Below are 26,546 nucleotides of genomic sequence, written 5' to 3' on the forward strand. Positions count from 1 at the left end.
TAATTAGAAAACCGAGGATTCTTGTACAAATGCATATTTTTATAGAAGAAAACATAATTTTAAATTATATAGTTTTAATCTTACATTTAAAGAACATTAACGATTAAAAAATAAAATCTCGATAGAAAATTGTTTTATCTATCAAGTATTATTACAGAAAGCATTATATGCATAAAAATTCTAGTAATTATATGCAGAATTATATTAAATAAATCAGACTAACGTTATTAATAATTTTTTTCTAAGCATTCTGGATTTATCTTCGAATATATTTATCATTTCATTTCATGAGTTGAGTCTTGTAAGTGAGCTACCAAAACTTATCACACAAAGAGACCTATAACTGTTACTGCGTTTTTAATGCGAATAAAATAAGGAAATAATATTTTTAAGTACAATATCTTCTTATATTAATTTAGCATACAAGATGGCAAGATTTTAATACGATGTTCTTATAAAATTATAACGATTCAAAGCGTCAAAACTTCTTCTTTCTGATTTTTAAGTTATGTCATTGTTGTAGCAAATTAACGATATGTGCTCGCTAACTTATAAAATTTACACAAAAAAAACCAAAGTTAAGTATATTTCACTTACAGTACGTACTTTTCCGATCACTGATTGAGTATCGAATGCCATTTTATAATCCATAAAGATGTCCGCTTATAATTAATAAAATAAATATTAACCTAATCCTACCTTCTTCGACAACAGAATGAAAATATAATCAAAGGCTTCTTTTGTTTGATAATTTTGTAACGTATGTATGTATTAACTTATTTGCGTGAAGCAAAGGTAAAATGAATTGGTTGATGTACATAATATATTTTATTCAACACATTTAATATAAGTAAAACTTGTTTCATTCAATTAACACTTATAATATAAATGGAATTTACGAAAATCAATTAATTGTATTATTTTATATTGTATGTCATTAATCTATTACACATAATTAAGAAGGTCAACATATATCTTTTAATTTTCATTAACTAATTTTAGTTTGTATCTTTAACATATGTGGGAAAAAATGGAAAGTAAAGGAATGTTAGAAGAGAAACGCTAAAAAATAAGAACCAAATACTTAAGTATCTGACATGATTTATTTGACATATACAACTATTAATACAGATGTGTCATGCTGATGATACTTTATTTATATTTAATCAACATCATTTGTCCGGCTTATACGATACAATGTACTAAATAGAAATGATAGGAAAAGAAAAAATTGTAACTAGCATTGAGAAGAAGAACACTTTGTACGTGGCTGATTATTATGAGGCTAGTTCGTAAATGGTATGCGAGGCGATTTACGACAATACATATTTTAATTATTTTTCTACTTATCAATAAGCAAGCAAAATATAAAGCATACATAGATCACATAAAATAACCGAATCCAAATGTACGTTTTATAGCGTCCCAATAATACCTTTCCCAATTTTCTTTTGTAGATTCTTCCTCGCTGCAAATAATTGATTAGTTTTACACAGCTATTAATGTCTTTTACAATGTATTTGAGGAGCATAATGCAAACAACTATAATCTTTGATTGTTCTGTTTAATTTTTCTTTTAGCACAGGACTCAATTATTTTTAGTTATGACAGTTTTTGTGACACTATAAATTTTTCTTACCTAATTGGTACTCCTACTTGTGTCAAATTAACTTCAGTATGGTCATTCTTTTCACAGATATCAATAGTAACATCACTATAATGACCATCAGGCCATTGTTTGCAACGCCATTTTTGAACGATTTTCGCAGGCGTTATGTCCGTAAAATCACCATGTATGTTACCACCAAATAATTCAAATTTGCCTCCCTTCTTCGGTTCGAGTTTTACCGGTCCCTTTGTAAATGCTTGAACCATCTGAAAAGAAATATTGCATTACAAATTATTAAATTAAACCAAAGACAATGAAACTTTAAGAACTTATCTCAAAGGTAATATATATAATCAATCAGTACAATATTAACAGAATAGTAACAATAACAATGTCAACAAACATAGCAAAGAATAAAATAATTCCACAAATAGATTTGAAGAAAACACGACAATAAAGGCTTTTCATCACAAAATCACAATATGTAAACTAATTGTATTAAACTATTTTCTTTGTTTTCATTGCTTTAATGTGAATTTATGTTGTTAAATCCATATCTTTTTATTTAATAAAATATAAATCATTACATTTGAAAAAATTGATCTATCTTAAATTCGTCTTTAAAATGAGATATAAGGATCAATTTTATTTCTCTATTATTATGTACCAATATTTTAAAAATATCACATTATATGTGTATAATAAATTTTATAGCAAAGGCCCACTCTTAAAAAAAAAAGAAAAAAAAAACTATAAAGCTACTTTTATAAAAGTTATATAAAACTAATATTTTAAATAGATATTTAAAAAATATTTCAGAAGCATACGTACCACACATTAATGTAATTGAAAATATGAATTTTAAGTATTGATTGCATCCTGTGCATTTAAAATTATCTTATACCAGTAATGTTACTTAAGGAACAACTACCATAATTGATTTGAAATTAGAATACTATCAAAACTGGATAAAAAAAGAACAAAGACAAGACAAGTTTGCTATTTAGTAGTCTAATATCTCTCAATAAATGAATCCTAATTTAAAACTCAATCCAACTTTTATTTAATACATTTGAAGTGAGACAAAGGCAGTACAACTTAAAGATAAACAAATAAATGTTTCTTCTGTGCACTAACCTTTTATCAAAATTTGTCTTCAGTATTAGCACTCTGTATTAAATTTCATAGCAATAGCTGAATCATTGTCTTGTCCCATCAGGAAACAAACAATTTTGAGACTAGATCAGCCTATAAAACAACATTTCGTTTCAGCACTCCAGAATTTCATTACTCCACCTACACCAGAATAAGCAGATTGACTGTATCATAAAAAGTATTCTTTTACATGAAGATATAGAACATTTAATTACAAATATCATACATAAGATACGAGTCATTTTCACAGAAAGCTATTTTCAGAAACATACCCAAAGTAATACTATAACTGGTATAAACGACAAATAGATAAATGCATAAGATAGATATCATACATGTTTTAAATAACTATTTATGAATGTTATTATCATTTCATGTAGAAAACTGAAATCTTTTGTTCACATCCTAGACATTCAATAATAATATCCTAGCAACTGTATGAAAGATCATAATGAACAATATTGAATGAAAAACGTTTTGATCATTTTTTATAATCTCACATAGAATAGCTTATAGACATCCTGGATGGGTATAAAGAAATATTAACTGATTAACCTGACTTTTTAAATTAAGATTACAATAATAATAGGAAATATAATTTGCACTTCTATTTCTGATGGAAAAGATTCTCATAGATTTGAGTCACCTACAAATAGATTAATAATCTCGACAATAGAAGTTTTTATAAACCTAATAATAAAACCTTAAAGTTAACCATTAAAGAAGAGAGTGGGCTTTTACTAAATATGTTACATTTACTCATTTGTTATAAGTACGTAATATTTTTAATTAACTTAATCTTAAATAAAACGATATGAAACAAAATTCTTCAAAAATACATAATTGCGTACCAGTGTAAACAATTATATATTTTTCACGTACAATTGAATATTGATTATCCATAATATTTTATGAAAAAAATAATGGGTACAATAAGATAACAAAAGATAGTAATAGGATTACAATATGAGAAATAATGCAGTAAATAAAATTGTTAGTGCGATAAACACGAAATGTTTAAATAATCATCAACGTTTTTCTTGTTTTAAGATTTTTGTATATCTTAACTCAATTATTAAGTATTTTTAGAAAACGTACATTTTATTAGATATTTTATTGTCAGTAGTCTCAGTAGACTTACCTCTATTGTCGTAAACACGTTGTAAAATTCATCGGCCCTACATTGAAACTTCTGTTGTTGTTTAATTGTTGTTGTCGAAATTTTACATCCTAATTCTTTTTTATTATTCGATGAAATTACAGAAGAGTTCATTTGCATCTGTAACAATTAATTAATTATATATATATAAACGAAATTTCTTATTGTAGATTAAATATTTTTTAAATTAAATTTAACGTAAAAATATATGTGACATATATATGTCGGAGATAAAAGGACACTGGGCCCCCCCGTTGGAATTCCTTGATAAATTCCCAATACTGTAGCCTTTACAAAATAACCCAAACACAATTGTTCGAGACTTGAGATAATGAGCTTAGGCTCCAGGCGACAACTAGCCGCCGAACGTAGCCGCGGTCATGGGATGAACGTTTCACCTAATAGAGGTATAATATTGTATAGCTCTCCTTTAAAGAATTAGCCGTACCGACACTTAGCAGTAAACATTCCAACGGCCCTGTGGCTCGCCACACACAGACCCTACTCTTCGGGCAAAATGATCGCCAAATGTCGGTTCATCATTCACAGTATATGTTCAGCTAGCCTGAGGACCCGCTATAAATCTAAGGATTTAGTTAACTAAGGTCCTTCAAATTGACAAACAGTCTTTATTCTATCAGCCCGTAAATTTGTCACCTATTGCGGGAAGACACGGGAGATCTGCTTTCCTCACGTACGACGCTTTCCGCTAGGAACTCTCTCTCAAGGGCGGCTAGCATTCTTTTCTAACCACCAACATAGAAATTAACCAATTAACAGCAACGTCCATTTCCCTCACCTTCCGAGCGGAGGCTTTCCTCGACGAATCCAATGATCTTGTGCCCTTAGGCACACCCCTTCATAGTTTTCCTCTGCAGCGTCATAGTGACGGAAAGTCATTCCCTTTCTTGCAGTCTCGTTAGTCAGTTATCTAGTGTCTGTACGATCGGTAAATAATCCACGTTTCAATAAAGAGTTAGTCAAGTAATCCTTGTGTCGCGAAAAGTAAGTCGAGTCCGACTTAGACTTTGGAGCAAAGTACATCTGTTATCCCGTTGATCGCGGATTTGTTATCGAATCTAAAGTCATTGTCATTAGTGTCTAATTACCGCGGCCACTTGCCAATCTTGTAACATCCATACTTGTGTTAATAAACGCTACCTCGATTGTGTGACAACGATGAATAATTCCGGGGAAAATTCATTACACGCCCCTAACCCTAAGTCTTAATGATAACCCGACATATACATACGTAAATCAATCCTATACTTACTTTTGCATTGAACCCAGACGTAATATTCGAGATATTTTCTTTCACATTATCTTTTTTTGGTAAAATCATACCAGCTGAAAATTCTAATAACAAATAATAGAAAGTTAATTTAATGTAACTAAAAGCATTATATTCAAAAATTTAAAATTTCCAAAGTGACAATTCAACACAAAGTTACCTTCTTTTAAAGAAGAAACATATTTTTTCAATTTCTCCCTAATAAATTCTTTTCCTTTCGTATGCAGGAAATGTTTTACTGCTTCACCTTCATCTGTGCTATCTTCTAGAGTAATTTCAATCTATAAAAGAAAGTAATATTTTTTATTGCTTCAAACGTTTTTATAAAAATTATTAGTAACTAAATTTATAGAAAATATATCTTCAAGAAATATAAATATAAATCTTGTAATTAATATTGGCAAGTAAAATATTTATGAATCTAAAGTTATATATAACTATATTTTCTTTCTCTCTTTGTTAAATACTTTTATATAGATACTTACATCTACTTCAGAAATATCATTTTCCTCAGAAAGATTTGGAATGTTTATTTTACCTCCAATCTTCTTATCAGATTTTTTGTTGGATATCCACTTCAATACAATATTCCATTCATAGAAGAAAATTAATTTACCTTTTCGATTATTTGCCATTGCCTCACCTTCACACTTTTCTATTTCATTTACTATACAGGAAACTAAAAATGACACTCATTAGATTTATATTATACATGAAATTTGAAATTGTTATACAAATTATTCTTTTGTTATTGTTACAAAAAAGAAAAATACAAACCATTATCTCCTTCCATCTTCATATTAATAAATAATTCTTTTATCTTTTCTTGGGACCAAGCACAGGCATTTTTCTCCGTCCTTAAAAAAATCGAAATTACCATAAATTTTGTATGTTGTATTCATATAAATTTTTTATTTGTTTCTGTATTTTATGTACTTATATATGTATATGTATTTTTATATACAAATTGTAATTCATATAAGTTGTTTCTCTTTTATAATTATAAATACTTATTTCTTAGAGTATATATAATTATTAATATCAAAGGAAATTTGACATTGCAATCTAGGATATATTTGAAGAAGATGAATAGAATTATACATTTGTAATGCTTGTAAATAAATATATTTTCAAATAAGAATTCTTTCTCGTAACTTCACTTACTAAATCCATATTTATTGAAAAAAATTAAATATTTGGATCTTCAATTGCATGTAAACTCTTATAAATGAATACATCATTTAGAAATTTGTACTTTATTCAGATTATATTGTTTTCTAATGATAAAAACTTTATGATTCATAAATACTAGTAGTCTGCTGTGCTAGGTATTGTAAAAGTGAACAAAAAGACAGATCATGGATCAAATATAGTATATATTTAAAACAATCTTTGGTACAAAATTTTATAAATAATAAACAAATAAATATAAACAATAAACAAAATATAAAGAAAAATATGTAATATCGTACATTAAATATAATAATATTTAGAAAATTAAATTGGTATAAGAAGATTATTAGGTTCCACTTAGATACATAACAATAAAATTATTTATAAGCAATCTTTAGGTTAGATAAAATTCTTGTTAACTTATTATATATATAAAAATATATAATCTAATATTTATACAATTCTAAAACAAAGTGAATTAAAAGTTTAATCATACCAGTGCCAGTTATTTACATTGGTGGCATCAGGCCTTTCTTCAACGATCCATCTTGGATCTCCTTCACCCCACTTAGCCATTTCTTAGAAACAAAAAACAATGTCTAAATGTAGTAATGAAAAGAAATAGTTGTTCCTGAAACATGAAACATAATTATTTAATAATCATATCTTACGAACTATAAAGATCTCAAAAGGTTTAAATGTTTAAAACATGCATACTATATTCATAAGAGATATCTATGAGTGTTTAATTACTTTACATTAACAAATGCAGTTAAATTATTTGTATTATAATAAAATTTAATAAAATTTTCAATTACGGTAAAAAGATAGTGTAAGAGAACTGACTGAGGAATGACAACTAATATTAACAAAAATTTCATTTTACCCCTTGCTTAAATATTCTAACTGTATCAATTACAAAAGGAAAAAATTAAGAGTCATTAAGAACATTGAAATGTAATAAGGTATATTATTAGTACTGACTACAGGAAAAAAATGAAGGTTGACTACTATTAAAAAAAATACTTCTATTTTATTCATTACTCAAATATTGTAATTATATCAATCATGAACCTACTTAAGAACTGATAATGACATTAAAATATAATGGAATAAATTATTACTAGTGATTTCAGGTATTACAATATAAGTTGACAACTAATATAAGTAGAAAATTAATATTAAAACAAAACTTCATTGCGTGATTAAATATTATAGTCGTATTAATTATGAACAGAATTAAGAATTATTAAGAAAATTAAACTACAACATACTGAAGTAAAATGTGTTAAACGTTAACAAAACGAATTTAACTTTTTTCATTTTTTTAGATGCAACGAATACAATTTTTCATTACCTTGAAACTGTCAAGCAAAGTGAAACAGTATGAACCAAATAAAAAGATATAATATGGATATAATTAACACAGAAACAACGGAATTGAGAAAAATACAGTCGACTTTCTGTTTCATGAAAGTTAGCTTGAACAAAGTATGAATGCATGGAACATAACCTACAATCTACACTCGTCAATTGAACGGTTTCAATAAGAGAAAAATAATTGATAGTTTACGTAACATTAGTTATACTTGCCTTACCGAAATTTTTATAAAAACCTGTCTCCACTAAAAATGGGGTTCTATTTATTTATAATTTGATTTAATTTTACAACTGTAACTGATATTAATGTTTAATACATTGTTTTGTAAAAAACTAAATTGTTTTTAAAAGGTTCCGAACACGTTGAAAGTCAAAATTCTTTCGAACGAACAAATAACGTAAAAGCCGCAAACTTCCACGCGGAACTCGAAATTACTAAGGAAACAAATGTGTAGACTTTGTAGTGGAGGGGATATAGAACCCTTCTAGAAATTTCATAAACGTGTAATCGAATTATTCTAGATAGGAAACTAGATCTGAAAATGTAGTGGATCTAGGAATTAAAAGACGGAGTACAAAGTTTAATCTTAAATGAAAGGGTCGAGTTAGTCCATCGGCAGGAGGAAAGTCAACGTAAACGTTTGTGATTGGCAGAGTAGTACGCACGCGCCGCGCTTTATTTGGAATGAAATGTTAAATATCATCTTTATAAAATGAAACTTAAATTGAATGTTTAAAATACGTCAGAGTATAATTAACATTGCAATTATTATTTTACAAATAACGGCAAGAAGGAAGAATTGCAATTTAAATAAATGGTAGATAAGATATATTTTTTCTGTTATTTCTATTTGTAATAAGAAATCAATAATTATGACAATAGAAAGGTCAATGATGTCAAAAAAGGAAATGTATAAAAATAAAGTAAGTTTGAAACTAAACCTGTAAACGAAATTTTATATATGCAATCAATCAATCTTAAGTCTATAGAAAGTGTTTTGTAAATGAGGAGCGTAATAAATAAGGAATTGCACAATAAAACGATATATGATCGTTCAAATAAATAATTACAGTAGTGGTAGTAAATCTACCACACAAAGCTTCAAATAAAATAGTTAAAGCTACTACACCAGATCGCAAATAAAAAATTCACCTAACTACAACAAATAGTAATTAATTCATGTACAGTTTTTAATTATCCATATATTTCTGAAGTATATGTATAAGGAAGCAGAAAATACATTGAATAAATTTTAAATGTTTGTTTCTTTACTTGTTTTTATTTATAACTATTTATACTTAGTACTAGCTAGTATCAAAGAAGAAATTTTCTCATTGCTAGTATTTACATAGTTACGTAAGTTCCTATAATTGTAATTTCCAAAAATATAAAAGTGCATTTTCATTGAAACATATTCGATAATTTTTGGATAACACATAGATGGCACTATACAGATAACAGTTAATTCAAAGCGTTTTGTTTCGTTCTTATATGTTAATTATTAGGGTTAGGAATTCAAATTCTTAATGTCCTAAGATAGAACGTTAAATACTATAATATTTATATTGAACTCGCTTGTGTTAAATTAATTTGAAAATGAAATATTCAAATAAAGTCTGAGATAACAGAGAAAATAAAACTATATAATATAGTAGCATTAAAATAGGACGCCAATGATACTTTGTATGTGTAGAAATATACTATTTAAATATCAATTGTATTAAGTTTGCAAAATGAATATTATATGTGTGATATGCAGTGATTTATTAACACCTTCTGATGATGTTTTTCATACACCTTGTGGACACATTTTTCACTTTGCTTGTGTAACTCAATGGTTGGAGAGGTAGGTACATATAATGTTTTTAATTAAAAATGTTGTATGAACATGAGGCATTTGCGTATAAAATTAACTTCGTATTTTATAAAATAATATTTACATTTTCTATACCTAAGAAAATATTCAATATTCTCGTAAATGTATTAATTGCTTTTTTATGCAGATCCAAAACTTGTCCACAATGTAGAGAAAAGACTACATCAAGTAAAATTCATAGATTATATTTTAATTTTTCCAATAACGATACCATTGTGGAGGATAAATGCTCTTTACAAGATAAAGTTGATAAATTAAATTTTCAACTTATGTTAAAAGAAAAAGATATTAAACATTATACAGAAAAGACTGAAACATTAGAGAAACAAAATAAGGAGTTAAAGAAGGAAGTAGGAAAAGTGGAAAGTGAAATAAGTGAAAAATGTAATGTTATTTATGCTCTTAAAGAACAAATTAAGTTATTTAAAGAACAAAATTTAGAAGCAGAAAGTAGAAGAAAAGAAGTAGAGCAATTGCGAAAGAAAATTGAGCATTATAAAAAGTATGTGAAAATATATAACATTTTATTGTATCCAAAAATTATTTAATAAATATATTTGTTGTTTAAGTGTACAAATCATACTTGATGGTACTACAGAAGCTGTAGATGAGATGATTTCAAGAACAACTGAACCTACTACGCTCATTACATATATATCTGTGATGAAAAGGTAATTAAATATTATTTATTTATATTATATTTTGTATATTTATATTTCTTTCTTAAAAGTTACATGTATAATTTAGAGAGATAACAGTTAGCCAAAATAAAAGAAGAGAATTAAGGTCCAAACTAAGAAGTGTACAACAAGAACTTACTAAAGTTTCTATGGAACGAAATTTCTTATCTGATGAACATATTAAAAGGAAGTATGTAGCTCTTATAATAATATAAAGAAAATGTTGACAAATTAAAAATATTTTTGTTAAAATATTAAAAATATTTTTATTGTTATAAATTATTTATAGAACACTTGAAAATGAATATCTGACTTGTCTAAGTGAAAAAATGTCTTTGCAAAATAGACTTAGCGAGTTAGAAAAAGATATGTCTTCGATACAAAAGTCAATTAAGTTTAATTCAAAAACAAAGATTATGACAGAGGATAATTTAAGAAATAATTCTAGAGAAGATAAAATTGAATGTATAAATAATACCATAAATGAGGAAAAGGATATAGGTCAAGAAGAGAAAACTCAATCTGCTATTACAGTAATAAAAATAATTTATGATTTTTGCAAAATACTATTGATTGATTTTATTATTAGTTCCTAAAAACAATAACTTGTTTCCAGAAAAATGAAACAAGTTCTCCGTATCTTCCAGTGAAATCAGGAGGAGTATTTGCTTTAACGCAAATGTCTCAGAGATATACTACATCAAAATTAACTTCCTCGATCTTGGCAAAGAAACCAAGACTCGAGCAAGGAACCAGTAGGAATGTAAGAATACTCACATTAATTTGCAAATTGACAATTTACCTACTTTTTTTATTTGTAAATATTATTAATTTAGGAAAACAATAGAATTACATTTGATGGCTTTGGAGGGCATTCAAAATATGAGGAGTTCCCTAAACCTTCTGCTATCAAGCTAAAAAAAGTTAAGGATATTCCAAAAGTTAAAAAGCCAAAATTTGATACAGACAATCCGAAAATAGATTATTTTCTAGGAAATTAATATAATCATTACATATTATTAATGCTTAGAAATAGTATTTAAGAAGAAAAATAAAGTGTTATGTGGCAGATATATTTATTGAAAGAGTGAACATGTTACAAATGTATTGTGGAGAAATATGTATAAAGCTGTATATTTTATTAAATAAATCTGTTAATCAGTTTCATAAAAATATACACATTTTATACCGATATGTATGTGATTAGTATGTATTTAACAGGTAAAAATTCCTGCATACATAACTTAAAGTACACCTCAAAAAAAAAAGAAAAAAAAAGAAAGAACAAATAAACACAATTCTATATATTATTATGTGGGTTTAATTATACTGTATGAAATTCTAAAAGTCGAAAGTTTGTTATTAATTTGTTATATCACATTCGAGTTCTTAGTAATCATGTCGGTAAGAGTCGGTATGCGACAACGCAAATGTCACATCTATTCTATATCTGCATACTGTATGACAAGATATGTGTTACCATCTATGGAAGACAGAAGGAACTGCAACTTGCAACATGTCAGGGTAGATGGCAACACATGGCTTTCCATAGATCAGACTTGTAATACTGTGTGATAAGGCAAGTCCATTCTGTTGACTTACGTGTCATCTGCGATAATTCCTATCTTCGCCTTAGGAAATTGGTATTTTATAATTTTAGATACAAAATTCTATTTAATGTCACGTGCACCCTGCCTTTAATGATTTTGTATACATAATTGAATTCAATTTATCGATGGCTGAATGATATCATGACTACATTATCGGTAATGAAATGTTTAGCTGGTGATCCTGTACTAGGCGTATAAGACAAGAAAAAATTGTAAATAAAAATTTAGTAATTAGTAAATAAAAAGAAATAAAAAAAAATTACTAAATAAAAATATTCTACGAATTTTTCAATATTAAAATTGATAATTCTTATAAATCTGGTAATAAAATTACTTAGTTGTTAAATGTTTAGTGCGTGAATTATCTTAATAGAACAGAAATAAACTGTAGCAGCTCTGTTTTCAGAATAGTTGAATTCTAAAATTGGTCGTTCTTCTGAAATAATGAAATACAGAATGCATATTGAAATAATGGAACAAGTTGAAAAAATGTATCGTATAATGTGAAAAACTATTTTCATTATAAATATGTACATGTTCATAGAGGGAACGATATTAAAATTTGGGCAAATACAATTTCATGTCTACCAACTGTATAGATTAGACGAAGTTGAAAAAGTTGAAAAAGTTGAAAGAAACCCCTGTTGGTGCTCAAACGAACTAACGATAATCCGCAGATCCATGTTGTGACACCTTTCTCCTCTGGGAGAATGCCGTCATGGCATCCATGTCTTTTCCCAGTGGAATTTCGCTATTGTCGCCATAGCTATATTCCGGAATTCGTGACTCTCCGTGTCCTCCTGTGGGAGGAAGGTGTCGTGTCCCTAGGCGCATGAATTACCAGTAGATGCCAGTAGTTCACTGTTTATGGCGGGGGAAACCAAGAGAAATGGTGGGGATGGCGAGCGGCCAGTTACCAAGGCAATACGCACCGTATGCAAATCCATATATCTATACTACTGTATATATAAAAGTCAAAATATGTACACATATATGTTAACGAATTCTACACCGTTCAACGCAATTTCACAAAATTTGGCATGAATATTCTTCGATACCTTAGAAAAAATATTGTGGAGATTTTTCCACTCCCAACCACTCTTGAAACCCACCCCTTCTTAATTTAAGCTCGAGCAATCTTAAGCGAAGTAGGACAATAATTTTCAACAATTGTATAGGATAATATTTTTATTTTAAATTTTGGTATCTTTTGAATGGATTAGAAAATTATCATGGAGATTAAAATAAAACGAGAAGCGATTGTGTAAAATGAAATTTGAGCAGCTAAGGGTTCGAAGAAAAATATAAACATTTAAAAAATTATTTAAGGGATAATTATTATTTGATGAAATAAAAGGAACGAACGATGAAAGAAAAGAAGGAGTAATACAGTTTTGAGTTTTTTGGCTCGACAGTTACTATATATTTCATCCACTTATCCAATTATAACTTACGAATGTTGATTGTACTCGATAGGAAGATCGTAATAGTAACAAACCGGAACTCCAGGCACACGCAACTAGTATTTAGTATAAAATTAATTTGCCATATTAATAATAATATATAATCGATTATTTCAATACTTCTGTTAAAAAAATTCTATTAAATATCTCGTAATTTCTATGTTCATCTTCACATTCGTTTTAAACTTTACCAATAAAACGACAGTCGAGTCTCATCCCAACTATCACGAGTCTGTATATTTACAAGCAAACCTTTCGTCGATAAAACAGTTAGAAATGAAACAACTACAAGTGATTTCCTCCTATCATAAAATAACGTATAGAAGTCAGAAAAAATGAAAAGTTGGTTAATACAAAGAGAAAGCTAGAAAAATAATGGAAACGTGTCAGAATTAATCATATTGAAAGATTCATGGTTTAAAAAGAGTTGTAAGAATAGCAATTGTGGATTGTGGAATGGCAATACACCGAGCTGACAAATATTTACGCCGATACTCTATTTACATTCGATGGTTTATTCAAGGTTTCGTACCGTAAGAACGAATGCATCGCCTCTCTCATTTTTTTTTCTTTTTTTTTTTTTTAGTAATTCTGTTTACTGTATTTCAGTCGATGACCTTGACTTATGACGTATTTATGCGACCGTAATTTCTGAACGTACGAGTAATAATATATCGATTTGTAATTATCGAATCACCTGTTGATAAAACCCTACGTGGTCGTAGGCGTCATTTTGTCAGGGTTCACAATGTATCCGGGCAAATAAAAGGGAAATTACCATCAGAGTAAATGTTAACACAATTACGTTAATATTCGGACATTTCTTATATTCGTTGCTTCGTGTAAGAAGGAATGCTCTAAAAAATATAATGTCTAAAAAAATATTCCAGAATATCAACTATTTACTATTTATTGTAACTTGGAAATACGTAAACAATTTCTTCCTAACAATAACCGTTTAATCTTATAATGGACTTTTAATAGAACAATTGTCTCATTTTCACAAATCATGCTGATACCTGTGAAAAAAAGGAAAATTATATTGGTAACGCTCCGTTAATTATAAAAATAATTCGAGTGACCGAGTAACACATATTAGCACGTCTTGTGTCGGTAACGTAAAAATACGTCTCTTTCGTGTTATCGTTTAACCGTCGCATCGGTACTGTAAATGTACTTTTAACAACTGTGATATCTAATAATAACTATCCTGCGCAGTTCAGACGTTACTTTTCGAAATATCTCTCCTTCTCTCTCTCTCTCTCTCTCGCTTTCTCTCTTATTAATTACTATTTTATAAAGTTTCTGAACAGTTCGTCTTAGTAATTCTCGCCATTGTCCTGTTGTATTCCTTTCTGCACACTTTGTAATATCTCTCATAGAGGTTCTTTGGCTGTTGAGCAACGCCGTCTTACTCCTTGTCTTCGTTTCACATAACGGTGAAGTATATCTATACGGTGACACACTTGTTTCAGTCTCTATTGTTTTGCAATTTCGAAAATTAACAAAGACTACAATGGACAGATATGTACGCGATAATACACGTCTCTTGGCCATAGACAAAGGATGTCTCTGTTTTAAATCAATATGCTATCGTAATTGTTGTAATTTCTTGGGGTTTCCATGGTGTTTTTTTGTTAGTACGCCGCGCTTTGTTCCGACGTCTTTTTCAGGACCGCGCTGAACAACTGGAATGTTCACGAAACACGTCGGAACAGAACGCGACCTACTGATAAAAGCACGATTAAAGATAAAAATTTGAGATCTAGAGGGAGCATTTGTTTAAGAATGAGCGAATTCTTGCGCGTAAAGGAGGGCCGGGTGGGACGCGGTTAGGGTGGATCTCCATGTGAGCAACCTCCACGTGGTAAGGCCCGGGCAATCGTTATTATTTGTTATACAATTACTAATCGCATCGCTACGTTATACAATTACGAATTATATAGAAAATAATGCCAGCTAATTGGCTGCGATTATGCTTTTATGTAATTGAAGGATTTATTAAGCTGTTGACAAGACTACCATCGATGTCTGAAACAGTGAATTAGTTTTTCTTTGGTAATGTGTAATGAAACAATGCCTTTTGAATGTTGTAGAAGCATAGAATTCTACATTTCTAATGTAAATTATTCTGGTCATTCATATAACGTTTAAGGGCCAACATAGTTTAGTTATCATATGTGAGCATATCGCGGATTTTTATGCGTTCATAGAAAATTTGAAAGTGCAAAATTGCGTAGAACGCGCATAGTATGAAAAGGTATGTGAAATATCGAAAGCGAAGTACCCGTCGTAATTTTTGATCGAGCGATACAAATTACTATGTAAGTTCTATTTCTTTAGTACTTTTCGTAAAAATATAAAATTACAAAAAAGTCAGTCTAGTTGTTGTACGTAGATATGAAATTTTAAACCTTAGTTTCGTCCGCCACTGTAGCTTATACATGGTGGGAATTTTTCTGATCGCGTTATACGAGCATCGCGTTATACGGAGTTCTACTGTACTAGCTAAGGACCAACGTCCCATACGTATGAATGGGCAGAGCTGAACACGGTGAGACTCATGCGCGCGCTTCGAAAATCAAAATCAATGTGGTCCTCCCCTCAGAAACTCCACACCGGCCTTGCTCCGATTGCCCACGCCCTTTAGTGTGCCTCGTACTTCCGTCGCGGACGCATCCCTCGTGCAATCATCATCGTCTTTGCGTCCTCCTCTCTCCCTCACTCTGCTCCTTCTCTCTCTCTCTTTCTCTCTCTATCTTCGCTTCACTTACTCACTTACTCTTTATTACCCCCACTCCACAATTCGCTTACTCTGTTTCTCTCTAGCTTTCTCCTCCCCCCCCACTCTCTAACTCCCCCTCTCTCGTTCTCTATCTTTCTCTTCTGTTTCTTTCTTACTTATTCGCTCACTTACTCTTTCTCACGCATCTACACGTACGCGGGTACATTATATAACATACACGCGGTCTGTCCTCTCTTGATCCGTGTGCCTGCTTGTTGTGTTGTCTATCTCCCTCGGGTTTAGGTTCGGGTTCGAGCGAATCAAAATAACGAAGCTGTATGCGATGATGATCGGCGGCAACGAAATATAAGAGAGAAAAGAAATATGTATATACGAGAGAGGAAAGGGTGGTGGTAAACTCGCTAAAACATCGGATCTTCTGGTGCTCGCAATTATATCAGAATATAGTCGTACCGATGCACGCGAGATTCCTCGTCCCGCCTCTTTCCACACCGATGCTGGATACCAGTGATTTAAATTATGTGTGAATCGTCCGGTTTGTGGATTTTTCGGTCTCGCCCTCGAATTTCTTGTGTCAGTGAAGTTCCAATTTCTTTGTTTTTTTTCACGTCTTTCCCGTTTTTTCGCGACGATAACCTACATCGAGACTGCACTTTCGTTGGTTTTTGCTTTCTTGTAAATAGACTGCGGATTTTCACGCATTTCTGGGAAATTTGCAGGTGCGAAATGCACACATATGCGAAAACATATAGAATATCCAAAATAGAGCGTTTTGTAGATGAAATAAATTTTTATTCAAGTTCCATTCCTTTAGTTACATTCGTAAAAATATAAAAATGTATAAAAATCCGCAGTCCACTCGTAAATATTGCTGGATCTTTTTGTTGTCGCGATGTTTTCCTCGAAAAGTGGTCGTTCTCGGCCGATAAACAATTCGCTCGGTCCTTATCGATCGAGATATTAGATTTTCGTGGCTCTCTTTTGTATCTTTCGAAAATTTCGGCTGTTCCTTCGAGATCGTGGCCCAGCCTTTTCGAAGGCCCGACCCACCTTCTCGATTGGAAAAAAAGTACTTGTCGGTCCGCCTTTAGCTTTTGTTTTCGCCGAGAAAACAATTCGATTAACCTGTGTCTTTTTCGCCAACCTGTGTCATTGGGCCTCCTACCACGCCTAACGGTTCGTCATTCAAATTCTAATGTCTATTCAGTGAATATCGCGCGTTTCGGCAGTTTTCATTTCGTCGGTTAATCGGTAGGAAACCTCAAACGCGGAAATATGTAACACGATGAACACAGAGAAAGAACAAAATCAAAAGTGTGTTGTATGGTTAAGGAACCGATGAATTTTGTCCAAGTGGCTGACTGTTATGTGTAAACACGGCGAACAAGGTAAAAAGTGTTTGAAAATCATTGTTAATATATTTTCATGGTGTTGTTAATAACGATGTTTTGATGTATTAATTCATGAGATTATAAAAATGAATGTTGATGTCTACGTTTGGTTATTTTATATCGTCGATGTTCCTTTTATGTTTGAAATAGCAATTATTATGGGTTACTATTTTTGTTGTTGATATTTTCCATATTTACGATATTCGCCATTAGTATCGTTAATGGTGAAAATAAAGTTATAACATTTTAACCTCTTTGTTCGTTTTCATGTCTACGAATTGACATTTCTTCCGTTAGATTTGATATAATAATTATTAGGGGTTAGTATTTTTGTTGTTGATATTTTCATCGCCATTGGTATCGTTGATGGCGCCACTGTTCATATTGTCCCCATTATTCTTATTTTTCATAATATAAAACTGTAATATTATTTTCCTTCGGTATTTTTATTTTAGCTTTTTAATTACATATTTATACAATGGTGCTTCGTTAACGTTTATATTGGCGAATAAGAAAAATTTGTTTGCAATTACAACTATAATACATTCAATATTGGAGATAAAACATATTTTTACAGACCATAATAAATCGTTAATTATGTATAATGTAAATTATGCCTCTTGTATCGTGTTGATTTTTATTTTCTCGTATGACGCTTTTTAATCTGAATGAAACAATATAGAATTTTTCGATTTGCAATTTCTATCTTTCTCATAAGCTTTGTTTATTCCGTTGTCTCCTCTTTCTCTTGCAGACATCAAAGATCTTTTTGTGACTTCGTAGCGTTTGTACATTTTACCGTTGTCTTTTCACCGCTCTCCTTCGTTGTTCTTAACGTTATTTCCGCGAGCCATTGTTTTCAATTTACTCTTTATTCATTAATGTTGCACGCTTTACGATCGAACTTTTATATCGACATGCTTTTTGTAACCGTATTATTTTATTCAATGGGCTTTATCGAAACACATTATTAACATTTTCAATAAATGTTTACTATTCACGACTATCACTTCAGAAATGTTCCCTGCGTTAAAAAATTTATAACTAGAATTTTGAAATTTTAGAATTTTCATAGGTGATTTATTTATTTTTTGACATTTTTATTTCGAATTTGTATGTTGTTATAAGAACTGTTTTTAATGTTATATAATTAATTTACTTTCAATCAAATCATACGTTTTATAATTTCCTATCATAGAACGATTTGCTTTTTATTTTTTCTCCATTATTAATTAATTCCCTCCTGTACGATTGAATTAGTATTATCAGTGGAATTTGATAAGTTACAAATTACAAGTTATTAATCTCAATAATTCTTTAGTATAACGACAGTTATAAGCTCGATAACGATTAGTTAATTAGTTTATTGGATGTAAAATTGTAAATTTAGAAAAAAAATTGATGAGTAATTTCAAATGTTATTCAATGAAAAGAGAATTAAAATTTTTAATTACTATATATAAAATTATATAAAATTACTTATTATTATTAAAATATATAAAATTACTAAATATATACATCCCAGACAAAGTTATTTTATTTTATTTTATTTTATTTTATCTCGTAGAATGAATATTAGAAGCGAATAATTTCAAATCTTTGACAAACTTATCGAAGCTTACATATACTTTTTAAAATTATAGTTATTCTACTTCATATTCCTAAATCGTATTTTATTTTATTCGCTTAATTCCTATTTTATTTTATCTGCTTTCAAAGGGTGAATATCAAAAGCGATACGAAATTTCTGAGCGATTTTATAAGTTGGATTTCTTTACGTACGATTTGAACTATTCCAGAACGAGAAAATCGACTAACGTATAACAGGTATACCTGCTCAGTTGGAAGCATTTTCGAATAAAACGTACGTCGACATAATAGAAAACGCTTGTTACTATTAATGTGACTGGTATTCACGTGCATTTCGGTTTAAATATGTATATGGTCGGTGATGCCGGAAACGGTTAAGCGTTTATTTCCAATGCGCGACATATTTCCCTATGAATTCGCTTCTTTCGTTTTTTCTTATTCTTATTTTCATTTTCGCCTCCGTACATTTTTTTTTAATATGCGATATGCGATATGCAATTTTCTCCTCGCAATTGCAGCCAATTGTTTGCGATTTTGCATTCAGTGCTGTTTCTATGCGTGATCATTAAACTGATTTCTATGCGCGGTACACTGTAAAGGTGTTAGATTACACATATAGATAGCTACGTTATTGGCCTTTTTAATGGCAACTGAGTATCGTTTTAAGAAACGGTTTTAGGTGTCGTATTACGAAGGTTAAACTGCTGTTGTTTCCTTGCGATCTTTCTTCTGGCATAGATTTTTTTACAATTTTTCAATCGAATTACAATTTAGGTAACGTACACAGGTACACGTACAGGGTGTCCGTGTTATTACGAATCTGGGTTCTTTTGGTAACTGATTAATTTTTGTGAGAAATGAGAGGGAAATAAATTTTATTCAAAAATCAAATTTCCGTTTCAAGCCTGTGAATTTTAGTTGTATCTTCAAAAATCCAAATTTCCATAAACACACGCAGTGTGCTCGTCAATTACACCGAAACAAGTATAAATCTCGGCCCGATTTATTTTATATTTTACTTTGCAACAGCTAAAATCCACCGTGATTTAAACAGAGGTTAAAACAATTATCCATAAAGTTAAATACACGGCAATAAAGAAAAACTTATCTCTAAGCATTTTAATATATATTTTTTAAATAGCACGAATAACAAGGCATAGTTGCGGAGTAGCAGGGCTGTAATACTAGATATTAAAAAAAAAAGAGAGATCAAGTTATCAAGATCATACGGTATTCTCGGTTAGCGTACGGTACAATCAGGATTCTCTTTAATTATTCTGTATCTAATATAGCCGGGAGAACAGGGCGTAATTGTGAGAGCAGGCTTTTTTGTATTTTTAGCAGTTTTCTATATAGGTATCTATAAATGTTGGTTAGCCTTTCTCTCCTATGTGTGCGTTTTGTATCGCTGATCTATATTGGTCTCGGCCATATATAGAACTATTTTCGTTTACAGCAAATATAGAGCATGAAAACATTTCAGTGAAAATATTTTATGCGCAACGCGATTCCCTCATGGTTTCTGGTGGCCATTTACAGCGGCTGGCATTAATATTCGGACACCGTGCGTATTTTTGTTTCTTTCAATTTCCTACAAATGTGTAATACAAATAGGACAGTTGCAACTTTCCAGATATATTTAAGTAACTTCAAATATATATTTCAATAATTTTAAATGTATTTAACCAGTAAACCGTCTTTGACAAGTATAGCCGTCATAAAGAAATGGCAATATTTTGTGCTATGACGAGTATACTCGTCGTGCGTAAATACAATTTGCTGTCCAAGTTGTAATTTTAATGAAAACTAAAATATATTCGTAAATTTCGACGTTTTGAATATTCGGAGGCCAAGACGAAATAAAACAACAAATAGAAAGATATAAATAATTATTATGAAAAAACTAAATGTATAGTGTATATAGTGACACATTTCAGGTACACACTTTTCAAAGACCTCGAAACAGCTAACTGGTTAAGTGATTATGAAAGCGAACGCTGAAGAGGGCGTAAGAAGACTCCGCTGCTTCATACAGAGTGCAATGAAAATTAGAGCGTTTTGCCTAGAGTAAGACAGCATTCCTTCGTTTAGGACGATGTGACATTAACTATTATTAATAAGGATAGGAATAATACTCAAATGGATAGTACAAACCAACGTCGTATCAAAGAAATATTGTTACTTAGGTGCACATCTCGCTAATTAACTTATATATTGTTACTTATATAATTTTCTTATCTATCTTTGTAACTCGTTTGGTACCTAAGCTTATAATGGGCGATAGCCTAACGTAACAGTAAGGATAATGATAAAAGTAATAAATATTATAAAGTATTAATAATAAAGTATTATCACATTAAACTCAGAGATCAGCATATTTTATGATTGAGAATAAGAAAAGAACGTTATATAAATATATAATTATCGTAATGATCGTAATACTACAAAATTGTAACAAAAATAACAAAATTACGAACGACCGAGTTTTCTATTTGATTCTGCATGGAGTCGATTTTGTATTTGCAAGAACTTTGAGCATGAAGTTCGGTAGACGTGACCAATCGATCAAACGAGAATCCAGTCGTTTATAATTTTTCCTTATTTTTGTAACACCCTACATTTATACAACATTTTTTCCTTATTTTTAATCGTAGAATATGCCGACGCCACGTTTAGCGGGATAAAAATGAAACAGCCTGTATAAATAGTTAGTAAAGAGGGAACCTACGATAAAATATTTTATATGTGAAACAGCTTCTTTTAAAGATTCTGCGCAGTAACGATTGTGAAACGAGTTGAAGTAGACGATTCCAAATTATCGGCTAATGATAATGTGTTACAAAAACTGGATGGAACATATTTTTGTACCAACTCATTTCTTACACCGACCAGCTCTCTATGTAATCGCCAAGTTTCCTCATTAAACTCCCCGATATATACCGTGAAATAGACAGAACGATTAAATAAAAAAAAGTTACTCCGTACAAGCATAAACTCGTCTGTGTTCCTAAAGGATTGATACGAGACAGGCTGTGGGACGAACGAATAGCGAACAAGAAGCGATAATTCGTAATGAAAGTTGTTATTATCCGAGCAAGAATACTGAAGAAAAAAAAAGTTTGATAATTGAAATTAGGAAGAGATGAAATTGTTGAAGCGTTTAAAGAATCCGTAATTCAAACTGGCGAGTGTCGTCGAGTTCCCGTGAGCCCTAGATTTAATAGTGCTTTCAGCGTTTTAGTTTTCGACAAAATGGAGAAGTCTAGATTTCGAGATAAAGTCTTATTTTCTCGAGTAACTTTCATCTCCCGATCTTTGCAAACCTTTCATTTTGCACATAGAGTGTTGGAAAAATGTATTGAAATATATACAGATGATTTAACGATTTAATTTGTATTAATCGGTTAGCTGTCGCCACCTGTTTGAGAAGTGTGTACCTAAATTGTATCCCAAAAGATAAGCGATGACGAGTATACTCGTAAAACACAGAGCATGTGTGGCTGTTATAATGTTAGGTTAGAATTAACTTGCAATGAAATGATTTTTATTTTGTAATTTTATTAGTGCAGTTTATTGCAATTACTAAATTTCAATTTAAACAGCAAATTGTAACTACTTTTTATATGGTAAATGGTAAAATAATTACCAGAAACGATAATCGTCTCGTTATACGGAAATTAAAAGAAAAGAAAGACAGATGAATTCGTGTTTATGTGTATTATTATCCGAGGATTTTTACGAAAAGAATCTTTCACGACAGAAATTCGTTCGTTTGACTATCGAACGCGCGCTCATATTTTCTACGCTTTTACGTTAAAACGAATTAGCAGCAGTGCTCCGTGCAGTGGTTGATTTAATTCGAGCATCACTCTCGTTATAATTTCTATTAAACGCTCTTTTCTTTCTTTTTTTTTCGGGATTAAATTGAAGTAGAAAAGGCTTGGCTTTCTGAAACTTCTTTCAGTACAAGTTTTGCGACCAGATATTCGTTCAAAGACTCGCGAAACTCCTTTGCTCGGACGGAGGTTCCACCGAGAGAGAAAAGTGCAGCTTTAATTGTAACGGTGATTCAAAAATCTCCGATCGAGTCATAGAATTCGCAGCAAATCCTGTTCTCTGAACTGAAACGAGCTTTGACGAACGACTGTTTAATTTTCGTTTAAATGGAAGACGAACGAGGCACCAGCATGGTTAAATCAGAGATGATTTAAAAAGAGAAAAAAGAAAGAGGTTTTGAAACATTCAAACGCGAAATGTGTACCACTGTATACGCTATGTAAATATCGATCAATTCTACGCGTGAAATGTGCACGTTTGTGATAGAGATCGTACTAGGCTTTCAGTCTGCATACGATAATCAAATAATAATAATGTTGAGAATTGTGGATCTTAATTGCTGAAATAAAAGTAAAGGAACACTAAGGTTACACTTAGAATTCATATTAAAATAGTTTTAGATTTATTTAATAAACGATTTCCAGGATATTCGTCGATATATATTTGCAAGCGTCTCAGTATTCTTTTTGTCTCGCCATCTTCCGTACCACACTGCCAACGGACAGTTACATTCATTTGTTTTTCGAGACGCAGCGCCATACATACTTCCACACACTCATATTCGCATACGTGTGTCACTGCTACGCGGCCAATCTAGTCTAGCATACAAAATTATACATATCTCAAATAATAATATCAATTAATCCTAGATTTGGATTTTGGAAATTAACACAATCTTCTAATGTTGAGATTGATTACTTTTATAAATGTTAGATATGTAGTATTATTAGTTTAGATACGATTAGATACGTACTAATATTAGTTGACCATCAGGAGGCAAATTGTCTAAAATTATAGTAGGAATTGATTTGACCGAACGTGGTAGATGGTTTGGAATTTTATTAACAAAAAATTCCATTGCTTGCAAATTTAGAATAGCCGTCGATCAATTTATTGTTACGAATGGCAATTTTCCAAGCAAACGTAATTGATCAAACATCCATTCGTAACGTTTACGATATCTTCTGAAAGTTGAAAAACTGTGTTCGTTTGATAGTGGAAACGTAATTTCGAAATGTTGCAATAATATTTCGTGCTTGGTGTTTCAGTTATTTTTTTTTTTTTTTTTTCAATATAAGCTTCACGGGGACCTGATTGAATTAGAGAGTTTCCAGATTTCAGATACACTTGTTAGGTCCGATCATTAAACCAATTTGTAGAGCTTTGACTTGGTTCGCGTTTCGCCAGTCGTTAGTACGATTTAGTCGAATGTATATTTGCACGTTCTATCATATTATTAGTTATTCTAATTATCGTCTCGTTTTGTTTGCTATTAAATACTAGTACGGGCGGCAAAAATTTGAGCTTTCTATGCAGGATAATTTTGTTTCTCGGTAACATGTATATTTAATATATTAATCTAACATGTATGTGCAGATAAATATTTAACAGAGTAGGTTGTGTAAGTTTAGGAACTCTGAATAGCAAGTTATACGGAATCGAATGTAATTTAACATGAGTTGCGCCGAACATGTTAATAATACTGTTAAGGTTAATAATAATGTTAACACTTTACTGACCGCTACCGGTTCTACAGCATACGCACTTCTAACCGGCAGCTCAGGCGCAGATTCTCCCTGGCGCTGGCTCTGTTTCAATTTAGACTCTCCAATACCATTCTTTTCGTTCATCGCGAACGGTAAGTTTTTCAAATTGATATAAAACTGTGGGAGCTTACAAAGCAACGCTACTGACACAAGGTATCTTAGTACTAAATAACAAATTACTGCTCAAATAATGAGAAACAAAAAACTGATTAATAGACTATCGGTCGGTAAGCATCGGCGACAGAAAGCTGATTAATAAGCTATCAGTCGGTAAGCGTCGGCGATAAAAAACCGATTAATCGGCCATCGGTCGGTAAAGTGTTAATAATACTTCTGAAGGAAATTATATGGATCCGTTAGTGAATTAATTGGTCGAGCATCAAAAAATACGTAGTAATTGACATTTGTGGAAATAGAGTAGAGAAGAAGAAGACAAATCGGTATAATTTCTCTGGGTAATATTAATTATTATACTAGCACGGATAAAATTGACAGAAAGAAAAGACTAGAAAATCAAGAGAATAAGTGAAGTATCATAATATATGAATGAAGAAGTACTATGTCAAATATATGACAGGAGAAAGCCAAAATTAGTCGATCACGTCTTAAAAGACTAGCCAAAATGTATAGTGAACTTAGATGAAAAATGTACATAAATAAAGACAACTGGAAAATGATAAAAGCAGACATTAAAGAGAATGTAAAACGACTCTGCTGCAACGTATAAGGTGCAATGAAAATTAGACCAATGTATTATTTAATTATTAGTAACAAGGATAATAAGGCTCAAAGGAATAGTACAAATCAAGATTGTATAAAAGAAAGATGGTTACTTATACAAGTATCTAATCTATATATACTTTGTATGTATATGTATACTTTTGTAATTCTTCTACTTAAATTACTTTTGGAAGGCGATTTTATAGCTTATAGAGTTCTCCAAGCTTTTCACAGGAATGGTATAAAAATCTTGTAAGAAATGTGGATCTTTGGTGCCGAAATAATGTTGAAGGAACATTGAATATACACTGGGGTGTAATTTTAGAATAATAATATATTTATTACAAGAAGGATTTCTCACATATTCTTCGATTCACACTTGCACGCGTCTCCGCACTTTCTCTACACTCGACAGCTAACCGACCCTTCTGGATGCTTCTTAACGACTGCCAATCGTCCTTTGTCTCAACTCAGGCCTGGACGCTTACACACACATTCACATGTACAGTGTAACTGTATCATCTTCCTAACAAATCTAACGATTAGCCCTTACATAGAGGCCTTTGGCAAATCAATTGTCTATTGTCTGTTGAAAGAGAGAGAGGGAGAGATGAAGAGAGAGAAGAAAAGAATATTTTACAACAAAGAGCAAGTATTCTTAAGAAGAAAAATTCTTTGATAGGGAAGAATCGAGGACTTTCCAAAATAAAATCACATGTGCTTGCTAGGCAGGCTTTTTTAATTGTGAAGACAAATCCAGTAGCGATGAAACATAAATAATTAGGCAACGGAACGAAGAAGACTTCTCGTATAAAATTTCGCAAGAATTTTTATTGGTTTAAAAGAAATTCGTTCAGACAATGCGAATAATGCTCGTCGATTCTGATACTGTTAGTATTTTTACCTCGCATCGAAAGAAGAAGCGAACTTTGAATCTTGTGGTCTGACCGAATAACGCTTATACTACTAGCTTACTCAACCATTCTCCTCTCACTTCGTTCTTATTTTACTTTTATTGCTGTCACTCGTGCTACTTTTCCAACTTTATAACGATTTGAAAAGCAATCTGCGAAATTGATGATACCAAGAAAATTCCGAA

General features: G+C 30.8%; 3 protein-coding genes across 11 annotated transcripts in view; 2 read left to right on the forward strand and 1 right to left on the reverse strand.

Moving 5' to 3' along the window:
* Positions 1-1,084: 1,084 nt before the first annotated feature.
* LOC132914915 (activator of 90 kDa heat shock protein ATPase homolog 1) lies at positions 1,085-8,296 on the reverse strand. Of its 2 annotated transcripts, XM_060974428.1 has the most exons (9): positions 7,986-8,296; positions 6,884-6,965; positions 5,992-6,071; positions 5,700-5,893; positions 5,375-5,495; positions 5,197-5,279; positions 3,906-4,043; positions 1,640-1,875; positions 1,085-1,468 (listed from the first exon to the last, which is right to left on the reverse strand). In XM_060974428.1, exons 2-9 carry the CDS (start codon positions 6,961-6,963, stop codon positions 1,384-1,386), a joined length of 1,017 nt encoding a protein of 338 aa, XP_060830411.1. In that variant the 5' UTR covers positions 6,964-6,965; positions 7,986-8,296; the 3' UTR covers positions 1,085-1,383. The 2 variants fall into 2 exon arrangements, with proteins under 2 accessions (XP_060830411.1, XP_060830410.1); XM_060974427.1 differs by lacking the exon at positions 7,986-8,296 and having other exon boundaries at positions 6,884-7,018.
* A 905-nt stretch (positions 8,297-9,201) lies between these two features.
* LOC132915018 (E3 ubiquitin-protein ligase TRAIP-like) lies at positions 9,202-11,508 on the forward strand. Its single transcript, XM_060974627.1, has 7 exons — positions 9,202-9,614; positions 9,772-10,146; positions 10,214-10,315; positions 10,392-10,514; positions 10,614-10,857; positions 10,941-11,087; positions 11,161-11,508. Exons 1-7 carry the CDS (start codon positions 9,502-9,504, stop codon positions 11,323-11,325), a joined length of 1,269 nt encoding a protein of 422 aa, XP_060830610.1. The 5' UTR covers positions 9,202-9,501; the 3' UTR covers positions 11,326-11,508.
* Positions 11,509-16,030: 4,522 nt separating this feature from the next.
* The window catches only part of LOC132914527 (muscarinic acetylcholine receptor DM1), a 45,476-nt gene continuing 34,960 nt past the window's right edge, over positions 16,031-26,546 (forward strand). For 2 of the 8 annotated variants that reach the window (XM_060973713.1, XM_060973711.1), the window contains exons 1-2: positions 16,031-16,716; positions 17,351-17,531. The gene's annotated coding sequence lies outside the window, so the exon portion shown is untranslated. Of the gene's footprint in view, positions 16,717-17,234; positions 17,532-26,546 lie in introns of all 8 variants that reach the window. The other 6 variants (XM_060973716.1, XM_060973714.1, XM_060973717.1 and 3 more) reach the window with 6 other exon arrangements.

This window comes from Bombus pascuorum, chromosome 15, assembly GCF_905332965.1.
Source record: "Bombus pascuorum chromosome 15, iyBomPasc1.1, whole genome shotgun sequence".
Taxonomy (NCBI): Eukaryota; Metazoa; Arthropoda; class Insecta; order Hymenoptera; family Apidae; genus Bombus; species Bombus pascuorum.